This window comes from Astatotilapia calliptera, chromosome 5 (genome assembly GCF_900246225.1).
Source record: "Astatotilapia calliptera chromosome 5, fAstCal1.2, whole genome shotgun sequence".
In the NCBI taxonomy this organism is placed as follows: domain Eukaryota; kingdom Metazoa; phylum Chordata; class Actinopteri; order Cichliformes; family Cichlidae; genus Astatotilapia; species Astatotilapia calliptera.
The window spans coordinates 11,621,794-11,642,127 of record NC_039306.1 but is presented as its reverse complement, the minus strand read 5'-3'; the positions used below and the strand labels follow the sequence as shown (position 1 = coordinate 11,642,127).

The 20,334-nt window shown below is 42.3% G+C and overlaps 1 protein-coding gene across 2 annotated transcripts in view; it reads right to left on the bottom strand.

The window, feature by feature from the left end:
- Positions 1–20,334, bottom strand: part of stab1 (stabilin 1) — a 183,689-nt gene that overhangs the window by 25,415 nt on the left and 137,940 nt on the right. For both annotated transcript variants that reach the window (XM_026167240.1, XM_026167242.1), the window contains 3 exons: positions 13,871–13,990; positions 13,118–13,252; positions 11,520–11,624 (listed from right to left, as the gene is read on the bottom strand). In XM_026167240.1, coding sequence (XP_026023025.1) covers positions 11,520–11,624; positions 13,118–13,252; positions 13,871–13,990 — 360 coding nt within the window. The remainder of the gene's footprint in view (positions 1–11,519; positions 11,625–13,117; positions 13,253–13,870; positions 13,991–20,334) is intronic.

The following is a 20,334-nucleotide window of genomic DNA, read 5'->3' as shown; positions in this document are numbered from 1 at the left end:
GGGAAGCAGTGAGGTAAGAAGACAAAGACAGGAAGTAAAACAAAAGATATACAATGTGAAGCGTATACTAAAACAAGGAAGGAAGGAAAAACATAGCTAAATAAAGACAAGAAAACTTTCGGGATGGGGAAAAGGTGAATAGGGGCGAAGAGGAAAGAGTGTAAATAAATGAAGAGTAACAAACAAACAAGCAAAAAAAACAAGAACACACAGTCCAGCCATTTATCCTTTATTAAGGACAAATTAAGATGACTCAGCAGGTATTAAAATAACTGTAGAGAGAGTAGCAAATCTGTCCAGATCTAACCATCATGTTGTGGTATCTGTCTGATGTATTTCCACTAAATGCCAGAGAGTCTATTAAGACTGTGAACATGAGAAGATTTATCAGAGTTCACGCTGTTACTCTGGACAGCCATCGTTCACCATGCACTGATTTCTGCTATGGCAGCATTGCACATCACAACAAACATCAGAAACTGCTACAGGTCAAACTGGGATAACCAAACACTTTGATTCTAATAGACTTACCATATAAAGACTTAAATACCTGTTAGTCGAACAACATTAAGGATTCAGACAACCCCTAATTTATCTCTCTGTAGAGGACAGTGAGGGCTCTGCTTAAAAAATACCTAATGCTGTTAGCACATAATAGTCTGAAAGAACCCTATTATTTAAAATATCATCAGATCTAGTCCCTTTATTACCTTTTTCTTCAATCAATTTTTGCATAATCTGCAACATTAAAGAAATATTATGTCATGCAGAGGCTGAACTGGGAGAAAATAACCCAGCTCAACTGGGTTACACAACATTAAGCCTTGTTTATGGCTACTGCATTGGTTGCCACACATGACAAGTGCCATAATCATTTATACTGATAATTTAAGCACACTGGACTCATTGCAGCCTTCTAATGCAGAATAAGTGTCCAAAAGTAAAAACAAAACAGCGTCAATACTGTTGCAGCATCTCCATCACTCTCATCTAATAATCTCTAAGCTTCCGGAGCGATAGATCATTGAAGTGATGGTAAAGAACACCTGCAAACTGGCCGTGCTTTGTGCGCCAAGTTACAGAAACCAGCTTGGCAGGTGTCAGCAGTTGTAAAGTCTTTTTGGGCGCACCCCAAAGGGAGAAGCTGATAAAAGAACAGTAGGATCCTGTGTTCAGAGTTTGATTCCAAACGTCATAAAACATTAGCTTCTGCTGCACTGATCTCGACCTGGTGTTAGCAAAACTGGGTTTTATTTTACTTTATTTATTCTTGAGGGGTGGGAGTGTTTTTTAGTGTGAAGGGTGAAAACTAACGTTCATAGTATAATTAACAGGAAACCAGTGATGTGTCAAGGGATTTAGGTAACTAAACTACACCAGGGAAATGTAGAATTGAAGAATCTTCATTTTTGAATTTTGCACTTTTTAGATGGCCCCTGCACACTGTTTGTCCACCCCAGAAAACAGCTTGTTTTAATAAAAAATGTGGCTGGAGCTTCATTTTGACATTTCATTTTATCTGCTTAAAGCTTGAATCTGTTATTATTCTTCCAACTTTACAAAGTCTGTTACCAGTAAAAACAAAGGACTGCCAGATGAGTTAATCCTAGCCCGCTTCACTTCTTGCTTGCAAACGTTATTGCTAGTTCCACTACTTTATAATCTGCTTCAGCAGCTAAAGATACCAGCTTATTCATAATGTACAAAGTAGAGTTCTATCTTAATTAATGCTTTCCACCGGGTCGTTCCATCTCAAATAATCTAATTTGCAGAACATTTTCTACTTGTCCAACTCCAGTTTAAAAATTTTATGGTCCAAAATTTTAACATATACAGTGGGGCAAAAAAGTATTTAGTCAGCCACCGATTGTGCAAGTTCCCCCACCTAAAATGATGACAGAGGTCAGTAATTTGCACCAGAGGTACACTTCAACTGTGAGAGACAGAATGTGAAAAAAAAATCCATGAATTCACATGGTAGGATTTGTAAAGAATTTATTCGTAAATTAGGGTGGAAAATAAGTATTTGGTCACCTCAAACATGGAAAATCTCTGGCTCTCACAGACCTGTAACGTCTTCTGTAAGAAGCTTTTCTGTCCCCCACTCGTTACCTGTATGAATGGCACCTGTTTGAACTCATCATCTGTATAAAAGACACCTGTCCACAGCCTCAAACAGTCAGACTCCAAACTCCGCCATGGCCAAGACCAAAGAGCTCTCGAAGGACACCAGGAAAAGTATTGTAGACCTGCACCAGACTGGGAAGAGTGAATCTACAATAGGCAAGCAGCTTGGTGTGAAAAAATCAACTGTGGGAGCAATCATCAGAAAATGGAAGACATACAAGACCACTGATAATCTCCCTCGATCTGGGGCTCCACGCAAGATCTCATCCCGTGGGGTCAAAATGATCATGAGAACGGTGAGCAAAGCTCCCAGAACCACACGGGGGGACCTGGTGAATGACCTGCAGAGAGCTGGGACCAAAGTAACAAAGGTCACCATCAGTAACACACTACAACGGCAGGGAATCAAATCCCGCAGTGCCAGACGTGTTCCGCTGCTGAAGCCAGTGCATGTCCAGGCCCGTCTGAAGTTTGCCAGAGAGCACATGGATGATACAGCAGAGGATTGGGAGAATGTCATGTGGTCAGATGAAACCAAAGTAGAACTTTTTGGTATAAACTCAACTCGTCGTGTTTGGAGGAAGAAGAATACTGAGTTGCATCCCAAGAACACCATACCTACTGTGAAGCATGGAGGTGGAAACATCATGCTATGGGGCTGTTTTCCTGCCAAGGGGACAGGACGACTGATCCGTGTTAAGGACAGAATGAATGGGGCCATGTATCGTGAGATTTTGAGCCAAAACCTCCTTCCATCAGTGAGAACTTTGAAGATGAAACGAGGCTGGGTCTTCCAACATGACAATGATCCAAAACACACCGCCCGGGCAACAAAGGAGTGGCTCCGTAAGAAGCATTTGAAAGTCCTGGAGTGGCCTAGCCAGTCTCCAGACCTCAACCCCATAGAAAATCTGTGGCGGGAGTTGAAAGTCCATGTTGCTCGGCGACAGCCTCAAAACATCACTGCTCTCGAGAAGATCTGCATGGAGGAATGGGCCAAAATACCAGCTACTGTGTGTGCAAACCTGGTAAAGACCTATAGTAAACGTTTGACCTCTGTTATTGCCAACAAAGGTTATGTTACAAAGTATTGAGTTGTATTTTTGTTATTGACCAAATACTTATTTTCCACCCTGATTTACGAATAAATTCTTTACAAATCCTACCATGTGGATTCATGGATTTTTTTTTCACATTCTGTCTCTCACAGTTGAAGTGTACCTCTGGTGCAAATTACTGACCTCTGTCATCATTTTAGGTGGGGGAACTTGCACAATCGGTGGCTGACTAAATACTTTTTTGCCCCACTGTATGAATTCTGTGACATTTCAGCTTCATATATTAAATACTTTTCAAGACATATTTTTTTGAAAAATATATCGACTAACTTGCAGATTGTTTATTCTGAGTTTTTTCACAATTTTAATAATGTGAATCTCCTTGTGATCAGGATTTGTAGCTCTGGCAGAAAAAAGTCTCTAGAATAAAAGTCAATTTATGATATTTGACACTGATCTGCTGCACTTGAGTGTGGTTAGTTGTTTTTGCCTGACTCAAAGCTGTGATTCAGACTTCAGTAAATGCCTGATGGTTTCTAGTGTTTCTGAGAATTCAGCGAACTTCTGTAGATGTACGATAACCTGACCATGCTCAGAGGAGGAGACCATAAAAAACAGCCTGTTTTCGGTTAATCCCTGAGGCTCCACAGTGTCTCTACTCTTACACTTGGGAATATGCTTAAAATAAAAATGTGTTCTATTCAGCAGATATTTAGGAATCTGCAGCTGCAGCAGTGTTTATGCCAGCAGGCAGTGATGGTTTTAAACCTTTAAAAACACATTTGAATAATTTACTGCCTCAAATTAATTAAATTGTGCCTTTTTTTTTTTAAATTTTTTTTTATTATTTAATAAGGAACATAAGATAAAACAACCCATGAGAACACAAATAAACCGAAATAAACAAGTAATCAAAAATAAACAAACGGGTGTACCCACTAGTCATATATACATATATACACACATATATACACATATATATACAGGGAGTGCAGAATTATTAGGCAAATGAGTATTTTGTCCACATCATCCTCTTCATGCATGTTGTCTTACTCCAAGCTGTATAGGCTCGAAAGCCTACTACCAATTAAGCATATTAGGTGATGTGCATCTCTGTAATGAGAAGGGGTGTGGTCTAATGACATCAACACCCTATATCAGGTGTGCATAATTATTAGGCAACGTCCTTTCCTTTGGCAAAATGGGTCAAAAGAAGGACTTGACAGCAGTCTCAAAATTGCAAAGCTTCTGAAGCGTGATCATCGAACAATCAAGCGTTTCATTCAAAATAGTCAACAGGGTCGCAAGAAGCGTGTGGAAAAACCAAGGTGCAAAATAACTGCCCATGAACTGAGAAAAGTCAAGCGTGCAGCTGCCAAGATGCCACTTGCCACCAGTTTGGCCATATTTCAGAGCTGCAACATCACTGGAGTGCCCAAAAGCACAAGGTGTGCAATACTCAGAGACATGGCCAAGGTAAGAAAGGCTGAAAGACGACCACCACTGAACAAGACACACAAGCTGAAACGTCAAGACTGGGCCAAGAAATATCTCAAGACTGGTTTTTCTAAGGTTTTATGGACTGATGAAATGAGAGTGAGTCTTGATGGGCCAGATGGATGGGCCCGTGGCTGGATTGGTAAAGGGCAGAGAGCTCCAGTCCGACTCAGACGCCAGCAAGGTGGAGGTGGAGTACTGGTTTGGGCTGGTATCATCAAAGATGAGCTTGTGGGGCCTTTTTGGGTTGAGGATGGAGTCAAGCTCAACTCCCAGTCCTACTGCCAGTTTCTGGAAGACACCTTCTTCAAGCAGTGGTACAGGAAGAAGTCTGCATCCTTCAAGAAAAACATGATTTTCATGCAGGACAATGCTCCATCATGTTGATGGTGAACAGATCAAAACACTGACAGAATCCATGGATGGCAGGCTTTTGAGTGTGAAAGGTGGCTATATTGGTCGCTGATTTGTTTTTGTTTTGTTTTTGAATGTCAGAAATGTATATTTGTGAATGTGGAGATGTTATATTGGTTTCACTGGTAAAGATAAATAATTGAAATGGGTATATATTTGTTTTTTGCTAAGTTGCCTAATAATTATGCACAGTAATAGTCACCTGCACACACAGATATCCCCCTAAAATAGCTAAAACTAAAAACAAACTAAAAACTACTTCCAAAAACATTCAGCTTTGATATTAATGAGTTTTTTGGGTTCATTGAGAACATGGTTGTTGTTCAATAATAAAATTATTCCTCAAAAATACAACTTGCCTAATAATTCTGCACTCCCTGTACATGCATATACATATACATACACACAAATTGTGCCTTTAAAAAAAAATTTTTTTTTAATGTATGACTTGACTCAGCCCTTCTTTTGCACAGCTAGCTCTCATCATGTAGAATTAAAAAAATAGAACCTTTCTCTACCTGAACTCCTGAAAATGGCAGGCATAAAACTCAAGCTCACCTGTATTTCTTAGTGTGGAATATCTGAATCACATTTAAAATTTGTGCATAATTCCAGATAATGAGTTGACAAAAGCTGCAGCTGCTCATTAGTTGGGAGAAACAGGTTGGACCACAACTTGTTAGCTAAGTGATGACGTACTGAACCTGCTTCTTGTTACTTAAGCCGGTATCTTTTTTCAGCTGCCATTCTTAGACTGTACAGGTTTATATTAGCACTATTCACAGGTACTATGTCTTCTATTTTACCCTTGGAGATCATCACTGAACAAAGGTGGTAGCCTATGACACCAGCAATCAGTCACCTACACTGCACCTACATTCAAAAAACATTTTTTTCTTTTTGTGCACTCGTGTTACAATCAGCTGATTTGATTGCATGCAGGACACAAATGGTAGAGCGCCTTTTCGGGAGTGAAGATATGGACACTACTTGTATTAATTTTTTCCACAAAAAGACATGGCGTGATGGTGAAATGCAAACTGCGTCCAGGACAAAAATAAGGCAGCTTTGCCTTTTTGCAAACATCTGCACAGACAGCATGCTAATGCAAAATTAACCAAAAGCAGAGTGATATTAAAGCCGAGAGTATGTGGATCCGAGCACAGCCAGCCTTCAACAGGTAACTGATGAACAGTCAGGTTGCAGTCTCTGCTTTCTAACTGTTCATGTTTCTACAGTAGAATCACTGTGGTGATCGCTTTGAAGTCTCTTTGGGCTCATTTTCAACTTTGCTTTGTGGTGTTGATTATGAGACAATACATTTCAGATCATTTTAGAAATTAGACAAAGAAATAATGTAACGAATTACTCTCTCCAGGGAGTAATTAACAAACTGTATTATTTTAAGAAAAGTAATGAGTACTGAGTAATACATTACTTTTTGTTGAGTAATGATAATGACCCTAACACTGGATGTTCACAACTCACATGAGTCGATGTCTCATAACGGATTCACACAGTGACTCACGTCACCATTAACAGCTCACATGATTATAGTGAGGCAAAACAAAAGGGCTTAAAACTTGAGACTCTCCATTAGTTGTTTTAAAAGTGAAGAAACATCTCATATGAGAGGTTAACCAAAAAGAAGTCCAACTGCCTTCATTTCAAGTGTTTAAGGTGGCAAAAGTTTCAAATAATGAGATCTGTGTGAGCCAAAAGCTCAGGCTTCAATGGATCTATACTGATCTTTTGTTTACTCTGGGATATGCATTATGTCAAAGGAAGGGGATAACAGAAGCCCCACCCACCTGCTGTCCAAACCAGCCATTCAGAAGAAAGTTGACTTAAAGTAAAAACAGGTTCTTTCAGCAGCACCAGGGCGCCATATCAACACCCAGAATATGATACATGAGGACTAAGACAATAATCGCAATATAAAAAAAATAAAAAAAATAAATATCCATATTGTGGTTTTAATACACATAATAATAATAATAATAATAATAATAATAATAATAATAATAATAATAATAATAATAATAATAATACCATAAAATAAGGGGAGATGTTGCAGAGAGCTGGTATGACAGAGGAGCATGTTAGGGATAAGGTCAAAGGGAGGCATGTGATCTGCTGTGTTGACCCTTAAAGGGAGCAGAGAGCAAGAAGAAGAGACAAGCTGAAACACCTTGTTTTAGACAGACTGTGAACTGAAGGGCTCCACTAAGACTCACCATAAGATGAATAAAAATTTTAACTCTAAATCATCCCAAGATACTCTATTAAAGCCCAAGAGCAGGAATATGGATTTTGAAAAGAACATATTCACTCCCCTTTCTCAGCCGTGTGTCTTGTTTTTCCTGTAGTTCCTTCCTTGTATTTCTACGTTCTTGCTTTCTGCCATATTTCCTGTGTCTGCCTTTGTTTTCGTGTGCATTCTGTCTCCCTATTGTCTCCTTGTTTTGCCTCCAGCAATTCAGAACAATGTTACCATAAAGGGAGAAGAGCTAAACCAACTTGCTTCAGACAGAGGACAAACTGATCGGCTGCACCAAGGCCCAGTGTAAGATAAATGAGGATTATTTTGAACTGAAATCACAGTTACTCTTGTAAAGCCCAAGAATCAAACTATGGAACTGGAAATTTGCCTAATAGGTTGACATTAATCTGTTCCATTTTTTTCACTGTCAAAGTTGAGCACATGCGAAAGATCTGAGATGAGAGAGTGTGAAACCACCTTGGCCCACAGTCAGTATGTGGAGAAGTGGATTTAAACTGAGCACTGTGGATTTTGGGTGATTAAATAGCTGTTATTTTGCCAGAGGTTCCATCAAATGATTCTATTGTGACCTAGTCGTCATGATTTGAGTCCCACATCATGAATATTGATCAGAGCTCTGATGTTAACTGACAGAAAATGCAGCAGATTGAATCTTCATTTCCTGGAACCTGTTCCAAGAAACTAAACACAGCCATCTGCTCTCTGCCACTACCCCCCCAGCAACAACACACGGCAGCCTATCAGGAGGCGCTGCACAACAGAGGGGGAGGTTGTGGTGGTGCCTCCTGGTGGCTATGGTTAGAACTGCAGCTCTTCCCGATACAGCAAGCGCCTCATCTCACTTTTAACAAGCAATAGAGAGAAAAACTGTTTCTTCTGTGCAGCAAAATGTTTCTTTACACTCTGAGAGCAGGAGGATTTAGCACTTCTGCTGTTAAACTGGGCCTATTGAGCTTCCCTGTAATTTCATATATATATACTGTTATCATGACCAATGCTCACATTAAACAGTAGGATATCCTTAATTCAATTAAATTTTATTTATATAGCGCCAAATCACAACAAAAGTCGCCTCAAGGCGCTTTATATTGTACAGTAGATCGTACAATAATAGATACAGAGAAAAACCCAATAATCATATGACCCCCTATGAGCAAGCACTTTGGCGACAGTGGGAAGGAAAAACTCCCTTTTAACAGGAAGAAGCCTCCAGTAGGACATATCCTGGTCAAAAATGACTCCAAGGTTCCTCACAGCGTTACTGGAGGCCAAGGTAATGCCATCCAGAGTAAGAATCTGCTTAGATACCATATTTCTACGATTTTCAGGGCCGAGTACAATAACCTCAGTTTGATCTGAATTAAGAAGCAGAAAGTTAGCGGCCATCCAGGTCTTTATGTCTTTAAGACATTCCTGCAGTTTAACTAATTGGTGTGTGTTACCTGGCTTCATGGACAGATAGAGCTGGGTGTCATCTGCATAGCAGTGAAAATGTGTGCTATGTCTTCTAATGATACTGCCCAAGGGAAGCATGTATAATATAAATAGAATTCGTCCTAGCACTGAACCCTTAATATGGCCACCTCAGGCTGCAATAGTAAAAGGGAGGGTTTACAACATGGTAGTGAAAAAGACAGGAGGCCAAGCTGGAGGTGGAGGAGCTGAAGATGGTAAGATTTTCATTGCAAGAACTAGGATGAATAAGATTACATATGAGTGTCGAGACAATTTTGACATGTGCAGGACAGTGACAGTGGATAAACTAAATAAAGGATGTTGAAGGAGTCCATGTACAGTGAGAGGCACAATGATTTGGCTGGTAGAGTGTACAGAAACATCTGTACCACACAAGTCCTCAACTTCCGCACCACCACTAAAGATGGTTGACAATAACATGGATAAGGTCCTGTAGGAATTCAAGTTCCAGGCAGACAAGCAGCTGACCAGACATAGTGATGGTTAATGAGGAGCAGAAGACTGAAGTGGACAGCAACTTAAGGGAAGGAGCACAAGAAAATAAAGAAGAGGCTGAAGGAACAACTGGAGCAGATGTGGAAGGTAAAGTGGTACCAAGTGGTAATAGGAGCATTAGTAGTTTGGAAGAGTGGCGTCAGCCCAGCATCAGAGGTCTCTTTCCATGAAGAGCGCAGTCCCAGGAAAAGTCAATATACCTGAACCCTCAAACTCTCAGACCTCTGGGAAAGGACCCGAACTTCATTCCACACATACCACACACACACACGAGAGGGACGAAGTGTAATTTAACCTCGTCCAAAATCTCCATCCATCCATTCGCTTCCGCTTATCCTTTTCAGGGTCACGGGGGGCGCTGGAGCCTATCCCAGCTGTCATAGGGCGAAAGGCGGGGTAACCCCTGGACAGGTCGCCAGTCTGTCGCAGGGCTAACACATAGGGACAGACAACCATTCACACTCACATTCACTCCTAGTGGCAATTTGGATTATCCAGTTAACCTATCCCCAAAAGCTGCATGTCTTTGGACGGTGGGAGGAAGCCGGAGTACCTGGAGGGAACCCACGCAAACACGGGGAGAACATGCAAACTCCACACAGAAAGACCCCGGCATGATGGTGGAATTGAACTGAGGACCTTCTTGCTGTGCGGCAACAGTGCTAACCACTGTGCCACCGTGCTGCCTAGATGAATGATATTTTCAGTTCTAAGACCTAAACAATCTTAGCATGTTTAAGCTAAGATTTTAACGATGCTACCACCAACTCACACTTATTCCATCAACTGCACAGCACCCCAACTTAAAACAGTTGTGCTTAATTTTCTGAAAGGAAAACTGTCTCAGGTATTTAACGCCTAGCACAGAGGACAGCAACCCTTGGCATGCTGCTCACGAGCTCCTGAGCTGTGGCTCCTCAAAGCTTTGAGAGAAAATTTTTTTACATCCATCATCCCCATTTTAGGAGGTTTCTGACCCTGCCCTGGTGCATTTCATGGTGATCTTGAAAGTCACTGAGGCTACGTCTACACCAGCCCTGATAAATTTGAAATAGGTGTATACGTCTGAAAACACTCTGCGTCCACACTATCGTTTTCACATTGTTGTTCATCCACATTGAAAAAGCCGCAAACGCTTATGTTCCAGTACTGCGCATGCATGAGACGCAAGACGATTCAAACTGCCTCATTTCTGTCTGCTGTTTATTTACTTTCCAGCTCTTTGAAACGTTGCGGCAAAATGTCGAGGAAACCACCGAGTTTTTTAAATGGACTAACAATGAGGTGGAGTTATTGCTGCGAGTAACACAAAAGTACAAAGTTGCAAAAGCGAGTGAGAATTAAAGAATTAGAAGAAAAGCTATGTGGAGCATGTACAGACTGATATTAATCTTTAATAGGGCTGTCAAAATTCAGAGCAAACAAAACAACTGCTGTATAATGCCCTCCGCTATCTTAGTTTAATTGGTCACTTGACTGCATCACATGACTAAAATGTGTCATTGTTTTCAAAAGGTCTCAGTTTTCGCTGACGGAAGGCCAAAATGGAGAGAAAAAGATGCATTTTCAAACGAAAACGTATTAGTGTGGACATGGCCTAACTTGAAAGTCATTCACACACTCTGTAATTAAGTCATAAAAGATCACATCAGCCAACGTGTGAATCCTTTGAAGTATTTTCAAAAGCCGAAGGAAAAATCCAAAGTGGCATAGACTTTTGTCCTGACAACCAAAAGGGAATTTTTTAATTGCCTCCTTAAAAAGGCTTTGTGATTAAAGTTTTTAATTTGGCACCTGATTTTCATCTAGTAGTTAATTCAGTTTTAATGTTGTGAAGGAAATACGTTTATATGTATATTTTTGTTTAGTTTAATTAAACAAAAGCTGATGACTTATTAATCCTTGCTTACTCCTTACTTTCCATCATACACAGCTCTCGCTGTATACAGTTCCCTGTGTGGGTTTAGTTTGAGAAGACAAGTTAGCAACCTTAAATATGAGCTTTCCATTTTCACCATACGATAGTTAACGAAGCAGATTTTTTGGCATTGTGTGGAAAGCTGAAGTCATGTGAACATGTGACACATGCCCGTTCACAAGTGTGCAGGCGTGCTGAGCAGCTGATGCTGCAGGCGTCAGCTGTTCTGCATTAAATCATCCTTACTCACCGGTGGGGGAGGTGCTGTCAGCGGGGCCTCAATGATGTGGATGATCCCGTTTATGGCAGGAATGTCCCACTCCAGCAGCAACCGCTCATTCACTAGTTTAGAGCTCTGAGGGATCGAAAATCAACCACAATAAACATGGCAGTACATTTTAAGTTCATTTGCTTAGCTATAAGAATGTCAGTGCTTTTGAGATGATGCATACAAAAAATGGCATGGTATAATAATTGAGACAGTGTGTGTGTGTGTGTGTGTGGGGGGGGGGGGGGGGGGGGGGGTATTTATATATCATATGGAATACTTTATTAATCCTTGAGGAAATTATGTAAAGCAAACTGCTTAAACAAACTAACACGCCAACTACGAGGCCTGCATTGTAGAATGTCTCCAGTCTTCAATGAGCAGGGCAGTGACAGCTAAAGTGATGGTGGAGAAAACGGCCTTTATATAAGTGTCTGATATGCTAATAATCTCTACTCCAGACTGTGATGAACCACCAATATGCTAGCAGGCTACCTTCTAGTTAAGCTTCCACCCAGAGGGAAATTAACAAGCTGGTTAGGTACTGGAGGAGATAAACTCACTACGCAACGAGTTCAAGTAATTCACCACATTTTGCAATTAAGAAGTAATTTGTAATGTTAGTTTGTGAAAAAGGTAAGTTGTTTAAGTACCTTTGTCACCAAAAATAAAACACACCATGTTCCCTCAGTGTGTTGACTTTATCTCGTTGCATAGTGAACTTTGTAGCATCTCCTCCATCACATAAGCAGCAGTAGCAAGCTTGTTCATTCCAGTGAGAGTAAGAATGAACAAGCACAGTGCCAAAAGCAGCTGTGGTTACGGAGCTATAACATCAGCATTATTCTCTACCACAACACGTCTGGCACACCACCAGAGTTTGTGGAGCTGTGCTTACTTGGCCGCACTTCAAAATGCAAAGCAAAGCTTTCAAAGACTTATTATCACTCCCAACACAAAATGACACGAACACTTCCGCTTCCACAGCCAGCCTCCATCTCGCTGGCTGACCTGAGTGAACATAAACCTCTGGATACGATCCACAAATGCAGTTTGGTTTCAAGCTGTCAGAAGGAGACAAAAACACTCCAGCTGTGTTTGTGATTTTTTTTTCTTGTGCCAAAACAAAAGGAACAGGGATATGTAACAGTAAGTTGTTTGAAAAAGTACATAACTGATCATACATATATCTAAATGCTGCTTAGACTGTAACGTATTAAACTTAATACTACAATGATGTAAATGTACAATATACAATATGTACAAAATGTACAATATAGCCAATCTGCAAAATAAATACAAAGGTATTTCATTTTTGTAACTTACAGGTACTCTCATCAGCTCTTTCTCTCAGTAATTATATCTGATTACTTTTCAACAGTAGTGATGCTATTTTTTCATATTTTGTATTGGATTTTCACCATGTTGATATTAAACCAGTGTTAATTTAGTTTATCAATAATTTTTGTCAGCAAAATTATATTTTGTCAACTAAAACTGGAGGAACTCTGTGTGTGTGTGTGTGTGTGTGTGTGTGTGTGTGTGTGTGTGTGTGTGTGTGTGTGTGTGTGTCCTCTGACCTCATTGTTGCCCTGAGTAACAGTGAGGTTGAACCCGAGCCTCGATGTGATGACCGTCTGATGATTCAGCTCCTTAAATGGCCATCTGCTCCGATTGGCTGAGATGTGATACTCCAGGTCTCTTCCAGACAAAGACTATACACAAACAAAACAGAAACTGAGTTCACTGACAGCTGTGTCACAACGCACTGCCATTTAATACATTTTATAAGAAACAATTAAAAGTTGATTCTCTCAATCATTTATATTAATATGAATATGGCAACAAATGCTTTTAATTTCCGTATGGTTTTAACTTTAAACATGGTGAATAAAACAAATGCTTTCAAATACTACTCTCAAAGTTTCACAAATTAAATTGGTTAAAGAGAAAATGGCATTTTCTAAATTTCATTCAGGAATGTAGGCTAAATATATCTAAACCTAATCTACCTTAAAAAAGAATAATATGAATCACTAGTGTGTTTAACTAGTTTGTAGTCACTGTGTGATGGAGGTCTACGGGGCTCAAGCTGTGGGACGCTTATATTTTTATTAATTTTCGTACTAGTTTCCCTGTCTGGATTTTTATTTGTTGTGGAAAGCTTTTTTATTTATGTTACTTTACTAGATTAATACTTACTTATTACAGTTATATATATTAACTGTAAAGGTTTAGCATAAAAAAAAAATTCTAAGTTGCTTATATTTGACAGCCCTAATTAATCTAAGAAATGATAAGCATTTACTGAAGCGTTGTGTTATTTATTTCACCTGATTTGGAGCAAAGCCGGTGTTATGAGGGACAAACAGCGTGACTTCAGCCTTCCTGTGAGAAAGAAACTTGACAAGTTGACTGCCCTCTGAGGACGTGCCGCTGTACTCCAACAACATCTGCAAAGAGAAAGGACAGTGACTTTTTTCAATTTATAATTTGATTTGATTTGATATACCTTTATTAGTCCCACAAGGGGAAATTTCATAAGGCTGCCGACCTATTGCACGCAATGGCGGCGCCATCTTACCCTCCGACCATACATACATTACACAAAGCATCACGTGGGGAAGACAGGTCAGAGAGGTATAACAATGGAAAATGCACCACATGAGGAAAGATAAGGAGGAAAAAATAACTCCCCCCAGACTGAGCTCCAACAGGGAGATCAGTTTGAGAACAGAAAAAAAACACCTCTGCACATAGCACATGAAAAAACTCTTAATACACCTGTTACGTTCCCCTGGGGGGTCTAGGCGGGGAGGGGGAAGTAACAAAAGTGGCCGGGTCAGAAAAAGGAGTCAAGAGGCGAAACAATTAAATAAAACAGTTTTATTGAAGTAATTAAACTAAAAGAGACGGACAAGCCGCTATCACCATAAAAGTAACACAAACAAAACTCAGGCGTTGGTCAGTAATGCAAAATGTCAAAAGGAAAACACAGCTCACTAGCTGAAAACCACAAAACACAGCTCACTAGCCGGAAACACCGCAAAACACTCAGCTCACTAGCTGTACCCACACAAATGGCACTCTGGCCCAGAGCTCACCCTGCTCTGGGCTTAAATACCTTTAATTGCTGATGGGAGTCAGCTGTACAGGAGGGTAAGGTGGCACCTCAGGCAGAAGAGGTGGTGGGACACGCCCACACAGGCACCTTCAGGAGGAGGCCCAGCTAGGGCCGTAACACCCCCTCCCATAAATACAAACCCGTGGTTTGTCACATGATTATGATAACCAAAACTACTAATCAAGTCCGTAACCGTCACATCATCAAATTGCAGGCTTTCCACCTACCAAACCCCATAGCAACGGTTAGGCATTTCCTGCGGAAGCTGCCAACCCCATCTCAGTGGGTTCACAACATTGACCGAGAGTGGCCCCAGACCCTCGAAACAGTGTCCCATGTGATAGCCAGGGCTTTGGACCATCACATGTGGAGAACCCAGCAGGCAGCTAGTGGGCCTTACTGAAACACTTTGCAGACGATTCCTCAAGTCACCGGTACAGGCATGTTTGTTAGCCAGGGTTGCGGGTCTTACTGGTGGTTTTATACACAGTCTGTCCCCCTGCAGGTCATTTTGAGGACCTGGGAAATTGTCAACCAACGGCAGCTCAGGGTTAGTTGACCTCTTACCCCGACTACATGACACTACTGAGCAATTATGCTCCAAATGTAGCCTTTTACTAGGCCTGGCAACCTTGTCAATTTGAGAACCACGACTGACTTTTCGCAAAACAGGCCCCTTTTGTGTTGAGTGGGCTTTCTGTTTGAGTGCCAGTTTGACACAATTGGCAACCACATGGCCAGGCTTGTGACAGAAAAAACACAGTTTGGGCCTAGGTCTTAACACCATAACTGCGTTTTCCTTCTTAGCTGGCCCACTCTCACCTGTCCAGGATGCGCTATAGTGCAGAGGGATATCCTGTCCTACAGCACTTGCTTTGTGAGTCAGCCTAAACTCATCTGCCAGGGTGGCAGCTTGCTGTAGAGTTGTAGCCCTCTGTTCACTTAAATAAAGGGCCACAGACTTAGGAACAGAGTTTTTAAAATCCTCCACCAGCATAAGCTCACGTATGGACCCCACATCATTAACCTGGCTTGCCGCACACCACCTATCAAAGAGCCTCGCCTTCTCCCTGGCGAAGTCAAGATAGGACTGTCCCTGCGCTAAGTCCAACCCTCGAAAATGCTGCCTATAGGCCTCAGGTACCAGTTCATAGGCTTGGAGGACGGCACTTTTGATCTTTCCATAAACCAGGCCGTCCTGCCTAGACAGACCAGAACACGCTGCTTGAGCCTTACCTGTCAACCGACACAGCAACATCACCCCCCACACATCTTGAGGCCACTGCAGTGCAGTTGCCAGGCGTTCGAACACACTGAAAAAGCTGTGAACACCGGATTCACAGAAGTCTGGAACCAGGTGAATGTTATTGCTCACAAACGAGCCCCTAGACACCTGTACACTAGCAGCTGTGTCAACCATTTTGGGGATGGTGAAGGGTTAGGAAAACACAACCTAATCAAGACAATTAACAGACAACTACACAATGTACTTTGGCTGACCAACTTACCTCTCGCCACACCCACCTTAACAAAAACAACTTACCCAGTTCCTAAACACGACAACCTTGCCCTACCTATCTTCCGGAGCGTGCTGGGCTCGAGGCAACTTTAAAGGCAGAACTTCAGCGACCGGAGCCCTGAATTGCCTACCCCCGACAGAGAATTAATCCCCACCCAGGATTACTCCAAAAACAACAAAGGCAAAATAACAAAAGAGTGCCCGAAGGAGGAACTTAAAGCTCAGCTGGACACTCACCTACCTTAACTGGGAAGTTATGGATCTCCAAAAGGTGACAAAGCGAGATAATCAAAAAACCAAATCCAACGCAGAACTCCCTTTTCAAATATCCCGGACCTCTCGCACCCAAAGCGAGAATCATACGCCTAGACCAAGCTAGGGCCGTAACAACACCAAAGAAACACATGACAAGCAACAGGGGTGGGTAAAGGGTGAGAGACAGCCGAATTAGACAGTACATCCGGGCCTGCGTGCGCTGGTCTCCTTGATCCACCGTCAGCATCGGAAGGGAATAAGCATCGAAGGCATTTGGAAAGGGACGGGGGATGAGTGTGTGCATATCAGTGTATATGTATGTGTGTGCGTGTCCAGAGTTCAGCTGAGACAGTGTCCTTCGCCCTGCTAGGCTAAGTAAACAGTCTTCCAGCCAACCCAGGTGGCCTGCATGGAATGGGAAGGAACAATCTAAACACAGTCGTTATCAGGGTGTTGTTGTTCAGCTCCAGCCTTGAGACCGCAGCTGGCGCCAAAGGGGTATCCGCATAAGTGATGGTGGTTTTTACTTTAGTGCGAACAGCTCATATGAATTTCAAAGCAGTTCTACAGTCCAACTCTGGTCTCTCAATCTCCCGTTGGAGAGCCGCGAGCTTTGCCATACTTGCGTTCTGTGATGTTGTCATTTCTTGTGCTCAAGGAGCCGATTCTGAGAACTCACGGCAGTGTGCCTCCCCGAGATGTCATCCAATTTCCGCTCAGAGATGTTATTCCGAGCGAGCCCTTCCGAGATGTATCCAGTCTGCAGTCAGAGATCTTATTCTGAGTATTCACAGCAGCCGTAGCCTTTCCAAGATCTTATACGTGCTGCACTCAATGAGCCCATTTTGAGAAACTCACGCCTCTCCCATCGTTTCAATCCCAGCGGGCAGCCTTGTGGGGGTTTGAACAGCCGGTTCCGCTTTCTTAATTCTTCGATAAGTCAGGGCCAAGCCAGCTCCGATCAGCCAGAACCCTGTTACCATGGTTCCGAATAGGTAGATATCTTCAGCACTCAGGCTCACCCAAGCCCAGACTTCTTGTTGAGAAAGGGGTGTCAATTGCATTTAGGGACCAGTTGATCCAATCCATAATTCCTCTTTTAGGTTTTAGAGAACAGACTGTGAGAGAGTGTTCCAGGGAAAAGTAATACAAAAAACACGAGACTAGACAAGGACATAAGAGGCTAAGCAGGGAAGCTAAGGGAGAGGAGGAGGAGGAGAGGAGAAAAGTGCGACCGCCTTCGTCAAGAGCAAGAGCAGAAAATGGATAATAATAATAATGGATTGCATTTATATAGCGCTTTTCTAGGCACCCAAAGCGCTCTACAATTCCACTATTCATTCTCTCTCACATTCACACACTAGTGGAGGCAAGCTACAGTTGTAGCCACAGCTGCCCTGGGGCAGACTTGTCATCGTCCGGGTGTGTGCCAGGGTGTCTCCCTCCGAGTCGGTATCTCCACCCCTGGGAGGGGCCTCAGTATTCTGCTGATTGCTCACACCTGTGGGTAATTAAGCCGGGGACTCATAAGGCCAGCGCACTCAACCTCTCTTCGCCAGATTCTCAGCTAACCCTAGTTAGTGCAGGCCACCACTGTGATTTCGCACACGCTTTGTAAACTACCTTGACTCATTGTGTGTTTCTCTGACAGCCACACACCAAGTTGCCAGACACAAATCTCCGCCAAAGAGCTCCAATCCGGACGCTGGACCACCTGACAGTCCCACGGGCTGTTCACCCGACTCACCTGCCTGCCTCCCTGCCTCAACACCAGGAATTTCAGACCACTCACCCGGACCACCCACCCCTCCACGCCACTACAGACCACCCGCGGCAAGTACGCAGTGCTAAGGAAAATTCAGAACGAACAGCTTGCCCATATTCCTCCTGAACCATACCTGAACGTCTGTACTCTATTTACAGTGACTCTGAACCTAACCCCGGACCCAGTTTGACTCTGCCTCCAGCCCAATCCCCGGAACTGCTATTTCCACTGACCAACACCAGATTGCTTACTTAGCCCAGGCTGCTTAAAACCCCTTTGGTTTAGTTGTGGCATTTTGCACTTGTTAAACGCACATTCCAGTTTCCTGTTTATGAACACTTACTGAGAAAATAAAGGTTGTCTCTAAAACTACTTACGTGCTGTTCGGCGTCCAGCATTTGAGTCCTTTCTCTGTTGAGGCGGCCTCGGCCATGACAAGACTGACAGAAGCGAGGCTGCCATATCGCGCCATCGGCCCCTCTGGCCATCACCAGTAGGCAGTAGGGTAAAGTGTCTTGCCCAAGGACACAATGACCAGGACAGAGAGAGCTGTCCTGGTCGTTGTCCTTCTTTTGGCGGATCATCTGCCTCCATCTCACCCTATCTCTAGTATCCTCACCACCAACCACATCCTCCTCCACATCTTGTCCACGAGAATGGACAAGACTGTTTCTAATCTTGTCCATTCTCGTCACTCTGAATGAAAATCTTAGCACCTTAGCATCTTCAGCTCTGCCTCCAGACAGGGGGTCCTGGACCTCTTGTCGTTTTGTCAGTGCTGTGATGTATGTTTGTCTCCAGACCATACATCACAGCAGATCGCACTACCATCTTGCAGGCCTTCCCATTCTGTCACAAATCACTCCTGACACTCGTCTCCACAATGCCTCTCTTATACACTGTTTTAGATGGTCAACCTTGTGTTTAAACTGATCTACCTTCAACTCCTTGCAGCTTCACTGCTACCCCTGTCTCCCACTAATTCACACACATGTATTCTGTCTTCCTTCTACTGACTGATTCCTCTCCCTCCACCGCTCCAGGGTTTCTACCTGCTCCCTACTCTGACTACAGATCACAGTGTCGTCTGCAAACATTATAGTCCCAGGAGACTCCTGCCTGACTTCATCTGTCATATTGTCCATTACGGCTCTCAGAGCTGATCCCCCATGTAATCCCACCACCACCTTGACCCCATTTCACCCTACTGCACACCTCACCACCGTCTCTCTTTCCTCATATATATTTGTTTTTAAACATATAAAACAAAAATTGGTAAAATGTAACCAGTCATATTCTATGAACTCTTAAAAAGTATAAGCAGATAACTGCATAAATTATACGTCATAAAAGTGACATGCTCAGAGTTAACTAGTTTACAAATAGTGTAGTGAACTCTGAAAAATAGTAGGTTTTCCTGGGGTGAATCATTCAGAAATCTCTGGGGCTAACTCCATTTACCTAATGTTTTATAGTTCCAACTGAAAAGTTTGTTTTTTTTAAATGAATCAAAAGGCTTAGCTGTGGTTCTGTACAGCAGAATAGGAGGCAGAGTTTTCAGCTATTAGGCTTGCCTGCTTTAAGATTAGGCTTAAAACTTTCCTTTCTGATGAAGCTTATAGTTAGGACTGGATCATGTGACCCTTAATTGGCTGCTCCCTCCTGAACTTGGTTCTGCTGGAGGCCTCTTCCTGTTAAACGTTCGTTCCCACTATTGCCAAGCACTGCTTTCAAAGGGTTTGTGTGATTATTGTATTTTTTCTTTAACCTCCTAAGACCCGAACTCTTCCACAGCATGCATTTTTTATTTCTCTTTGATATTTGGGCTGATTGGGACCTGATGAATGTAAAAACAAAGAATTGCCAGATTTTTTTTTTTTTACTTAATTTTGTTTCTAAGTAAAATGAGAACCACGTATGAGGATATTCGTTTAAAATTTTGATAGAACAGTAGCAGTATAATGTCCTTGTAAGTGGATATCAGGTGCTTGTAGAGCAAAATTGAGTATTTTGGTCTAAATAACCCAAAATGTGATGTCCACATATGTGGACGCCAGGTCCTATGACTGGATCTTTACCTTACAGTATAAAGCTGTTGTTGTGAACTGCTGCTATATAAATAAAGTTGAATTGA